The sequence below is a fragment of the Suricata suricatta genome, chromosome 14, assembly GCF_006229205.1.
Source record: "Suricata suricatta isolate VVHF042 chromosome 14, meerkat_22Aug2017_6uvM2_HiC, whole genome shotgun sequence".
In the NCBI taxonomy this organism is placed as follows: domain Eukaryota; kingdom Metazoa; phylum Chordata; class Mammalia; order Carnivora; family Herpestidae; genus Suricata; species Suricata suricatta.
The window spans coordinates 46172911-46178520 of record NC_043713.1 but is presented as its reverse complement, the minus strand read 5'-3'; the positions used below and the strand labels follow the sequence as shown (position 1 = coordinate 46178520).

Sequence of the window (5610 nt, the reverse complement as noted above, 5' to 3'; positions counted from 1 at the left end):
TTTTTTTTTTTTTGTGGTACCATACGAATTTTAGGATAGTTTGTTCTAGCTTTGAGAAGAATGCTGGTGCAACTTTGATGGGGATTGCATTGAATGTGTAAATTGCTTTGGGTAATAATGACATTTTAACAATGTTTATTCTTCTGATCCATAAGCATGGAATGTTTTTCCATTTCTTTGTGTCTTCTTCAATTTCTTTCATAAGCTCTCTATAGTTTTCATTGTACAGGTATTTTTCATCTTTGGTTAGGTTTATTCCTAGGTGTTTTATGGTTTTTCGTGCAATTGTGAATGGGATCAGTTTCTTAATTTCTCTTTTGTTGCTTCATTATTGATGTATAAAAATGCAACCAGTTTGTGTACATTGATTTTGTACCCTGTGACTTTGCTGTTTTCATGGATCCGTTCTAAAAGGTTTCTGGTGGAGTTGATAGGGTTTTCCATGTAGAGTATCATGTCATCTGTAGAAAGTGAAAGTTTGATTTCTTCTTTGCCAATTCTGATGCTTTTTATTTCCTTTTGTTGTCTGACTGCTGATGCTAGGACTTCCAGCACTATGTTGAATAACAGTGGTGAGAGTGGACATCCTTGTCATGTTCCTGATCTCAGCAGGAAAGCTCTCAGTTTTTCCCCATTGAGGACGATGTTAGCTGTGGGCTTTTCATAAATGGCTATTATAATGTTTAAGTAAGTTCCTTCTGTCCCAACTTTCTTGAGGGTTTTTATTAAGAAGGATGCTGTATTTTGTCAAATGCTTTTTCTGCGTCTATTGATAGTATCATATGGTTTTTATCTTTTCTTTTGTTAATGTTATGTATAACATTAATGGATTTGCAAATATTGAACCAGCCCTGTAACCCAGGAATAAATCCCACTTGCTCATGATGGATAATTCTTTTTATATGTTGTTGAATTCAATTTGCCAGTATCTTGTTGAGTATATTTCCCTCTGTATCATTCAAAATATTGGCCTGTAGTTCCCTTTTTTTGTTGGGTCTCTGTCTGGTTTGGGAATCAAAGTGATGCTGGCTTCATAGAACGAGTTCAGAAATTTTCCTTCTATTTCTATTTTTTGGAATAGTTTGAGAATGATGGTGTTAATTTTGCTTTAAATGTCTGGTAGAATTCCCCTGGAAGCCATCTGGCCCTGGCCTCTTGTTCGTTGGGAGAATTTTGATAATGGATTCAATTTCTTCACTGGTTATGGGTCTGTTCAGATTTCCCATCTATTCCCGTTTGAATTTTGGTAGTGCATGTTTGCTTAGGAATGTGTCCATTTCTTCTAGATTGTCCAGTTTCTTGGCATATAATTTTTCATAGTAATGTCTGATGATTGCTTGTATTTCTGAGGGATCAGTTGTTCTGAGGGATCCATTTTCATTCATGATTTTGTCTATTTGGGTGTTCTCTCTTTTCTTTCTGAGGAGCCTGGCTAGAAGTTTACCAATTTTGTTTATTTTTTCCAAAAACCAACTCTTAGTATCATTGATCTGTTCGATTTTTTGGGGGGGTATTTATATTGTTTATTTCTGCCTTGATATTTATTATTTCTCTTCTTCTGCTGGGTTCGGAATGCTCTTGCTGTTCCCCTTCTAGAGTTTCCTTAGGTGTGCTGTTAGATTTTGAATTGGGGCTTTTTCTAATTGGTTGAAATAGGCCTGGATTGCAATATACTTTCCTCTTAGGACTGCCTTTGCCCCATCTCAGAGTGTTTGGATTGTCGTATTTTCATTTTCATATGTTTTCATATATTTTTTAAATTCCTTCTTTAATTGCCTGATTGGCCTATTCATTCTTTAGTAGAGTGGTTTTTAACCTCCACATTTTTGGAGGTTTTCCAGACTTTTTCCTCTGATTGATTTCAAGTTTCATAGCATTCTGATCTGAAAGTGTGCATGGTATGATCTCAATTGTTTTGTATTTATGGAGAGCTGTTTTATGACCCAGTATGTCATCAGTCTTGGAGAATATGCCATGTGCACTCAAGAAGAAAGTGAATTCCCTAGTTTCAGGATGCAGAGTTCTAAATATATCTATTAATTCCATCTGCCTCAGGATGCAGAGTTTTAAATATGTCTATTAATTCCATCTGTTCCAAAGTGCCATTCAGGTCCATTGTTTCTTTAGTGATTTTTTTGTCTGGTTGACCTATCCATTGCTATAAGTGGAGTATTAAAATCCCCTGCAATAAGCACATTCTTATCAATAAGATTGTTTCTGTTTGTGATTAGTTGTTTTATGTATTTGGGAACTTCCGAATTCGGCACATGAATGTTTATAATTGTTATCTCTTCTTGATGGAGAGACCCTGTAATTATTATATAATGTCCTTTTTCAACTTCTGTTACTGCCTTCACACTAAAGTCCAGTTTTTCCGATAAAAGTATTGCTCCTCTGGCTTCCTATTGATTTCCAGTTGCATGGTAGATATTTCTCCATCTCCTTACTTTCAATCTGAAGGTGTCTTCAGGTCTAAGGTGAGTCTCTTGTAGACAGCAAATATGGATTTTGTTTTTTTATCCATTCTGCTACCTTGTGTCATTTGGTTGGAGCATTCAGACCATTTACATTCAGTGTTATTATTGAAAAATGTGGGCTTAGATTCATTATGTTCCCTATAGAGTTCATGTTTGTAGTGATATCTCTGGTACCTTATATTCCTTGCTACCTTTCTCTCATAGAGTCCCTGTTAGGATTTCTTGTAGGGCTGGTTTGGTGGTGATGAATTCTTTCAATTTTTGTTTATTTGGGGACACCTTTATCTTTCTTAGTATTTTGAATGACAGGCTCGCTGGATAAAGGATTCTTGGCTGCATATTTCTCCTGTTCATCACATTGAAGATTTTCTGCCATTCCTTTCTGGCCTGCCAAGTTTTAGTAGATAGGACTATAACTGCTATGATAGGGTTCCATTTGTATGTTAGGACCCTTTTATCCCTAGCTGCTTTCAGAATTCTCTCCTTGTCTTTATATTTTGCCAGTTTCACGCTGATATGTCATGCCAAAGGTCAATTCAAGTTATGTCTTAGGGGAGTTCTATGTGCCTCTTGAATTTCCATGGCTTTTTCTTTCTCAGATTTGGGAATTTCTCTGCTATAATTTGATCAAGCAACCCTTCAAGACATTTTTCTCTTTCTTCCTCTTCAGGAATTCCTAGGATGTGAATATTGTTCTGTTTCATTGTATCACTCAGGTCTCAAATTCTCCTTTCCTGCTTTTCCTGCTCCTGTATCAATTTCTCTCTTATTCTTGGCTTCCTCTTTTCCTATAACTGTGTTTTCTAATTCACCTATTCTCCTCTCTGCCTCTTCAGTCTATTCCGTGGCTGCCTCCATTTTACTATGCACCTCATTTATAGCCTTTTTTACCTCGTTGTAGCTATTTTGAAGGTCCCTAGTCTGTGTATCAATAACTTCTCTGATGGTTTTTTTAAGCCCAGTGATTAATTTTATGACAACTATTCTAAATTCTTGTTCAGTTATGTTGCTTATATCTGTTTTGAGCAGTTCTGTGGCTGTGATTTCTTCCTGGAGTTTTGGCTAACTTTCTGTTTCTTGTCAGTTTTAAATGCTTGTCATGCACTGTGCACCTGTTAGTATTGCTCTATTGAAGGAGATTCATTGATTGTCCAGGGCCTGTTCTTTCAGGAGATGTTCTTTTAATGGTATTCTCTTGGTGTGCCTTTGATTGTTTTACTTTCCTGCCTAGTGGTATTTGGGACTCTCCACCAGGTGTACTTTGGCTTGTTTCTTGAGGTAGTCGTGAAAAGAACAACAGACAGACCCACACACAGGGAATAAAACCATGGCAATGCACAGGAAAATCAAGTAAATAAGCCAACAAAAAGGGTAAAAAAATAAGAAAAAAAATAGAAAAGAAAGGAAAAGAGAAAAAGAAGGGGCAGATAGAAATGACAAAGGATAGTCTGAGAGTGAAAAACCTGTGGAGGGGAGAGATAAGAATAAGATAAGGAAAAATTTACCTGGATGGCCGGAATTGACCTAACCACAACAGTGTATAATGGTGGTCTTTCCCAGACTCCAGGGGGGAAAACAAACAAAGGAAAAAAGAAAAGAGAAAAAAAGATTAAAAAAAAAAAGTTAAAAAAAAAAAAGGCAGCTCTCCAGCACTGATGGGCATGGTTTGGTGTAGGTAGGTCGGTCTCAGGGGCTGCTCAACGAGGCTCCGACTTAGGAGTTGTGAAGGGTGGGGGGAAGAATGGCGGCGCCCCAAGCCCTTCTCAGACCACGCATTGCCAGCTATTTATTTTAAGTCGGATCTCCCTGTGCCGCAGGCTCTCCCTGTGCTGACGCAGGCCAAATTTTTTTTCTGTTTTGTTTTATTTTCCCCTACGCTCCAACACTTTTCAAATCCTAGTCCATGCAATTTAATGCTATTGTCCCAGATGAGATGAAATGAAATGTCTTCTTGCAGGCAGGCAGCTTTCTAGCCGAGATTGAGTAAGGGGACTGGGGAGCCAGCTCTTCCCTGGCTCTGTCTGGAGTCACCCAGCTGAGGAGCCCAAGGTAGAACAAGTCTGCTGAGGGGGTCGAATTTCTCTTCCGGTGCCCTGCAAGTATATATGGAATGGTGTGTCTCTCAGTCCCAGGCCAAGGTCCCTCCCTCTCCAGTGTCCACTCTATGATCGTTTTCAGTCTCTCTTTTCCCCTCGGCTCTCTGCTGCTCTACACAGGCTGTTTTGCGCACGGCTCCAAATGGCGCCACGCGGCGCGCCGCTTTGCGCAGCTTCTCAGCGCGCTGCGTCACATGGCCATTTCGCATGCGGCTCCAAATGGCGGCCTAAAATCTGTTGATAAGGTAAAAACTAGCTCTGGAGACCATTTGTTCAATGAAGCCCAAATGTGCCTGAGATTCAAGTCCTCCTCTTAAGAAAGATTATTTGTGGGTCTCTTTTTTTGCTTTTTTTTTTTTAATATTTATTTTTGAGACAGTAAGAGCACAAGAGGGGGAAGGGCAGAGTGAGAGGGAGGGAGAGGATACCAATGCAGACTTCCACACTGTCAGGGCAGAGCCCAATGCGTTGCTGGAAGTCATGAACCATGAGATCATAACCTGAGCTGAAGTCAAGGGTTGGATGCTTAACCAACAGAACCACCTGGGGGCCCCAAGAAAGGAAGGAGCCAGAGACAACAGGTTTGAATGGCAGCCTCCTTCATGGCCTCCCACATCCCCCCTCTCCCTGTCAAGGGGTCTGAAGAGTCAACATCAGCCCAGGGCAGGAGAGCAAAACAGTCAGCAAAAGTCACTGACAAAGAGTTGTTTTTGAACTTTCATGATTTCATTTATTCATGTGACTATTCCAAGAGCACTTAGGCATTGATCCTGTATAATAGGGAAAGGGTTTGTTGTGCATAATGAGGTCATAGGGAGTGCCATGGCATAATTTTTACTACTTTAAAATAACAATTTTAATTTCTGTACTTAACAGCTTTTTGAAGAGTATGTTTGACCATACCGTTGGCTTTGCTAATAACCATGCCGTACCTTTTTGCATTGTATTTGCTCAACAGCATCAAATTTGTATCATACCCACTGAAGAATTCTCAACTGAATATTTGAGACCTCAAGTCAAGTGCATTGCCAGTTACG

At 39.3% G+C, this 5610-nt stretch overlaps 1 protein-coding gene across 1 annotated transcript in view; it reads left to right on the top strand.

The window, feature by feature from the left end:
• LOC115277422 (laminin subunit alpha-3-like) overlaps window positions 1-5610 on the top strand; it is a 154939-nt gene that overhangs the window by 38417 nt on the left and 110912 nt on the right. Inside the window, 1 exon segment of the mRNA XM_029921573.1 lies at window positions 5532-5609. Coding sequence (XP_029777433.1) covers window positions 5532-5609 — 78 coding nt within the window.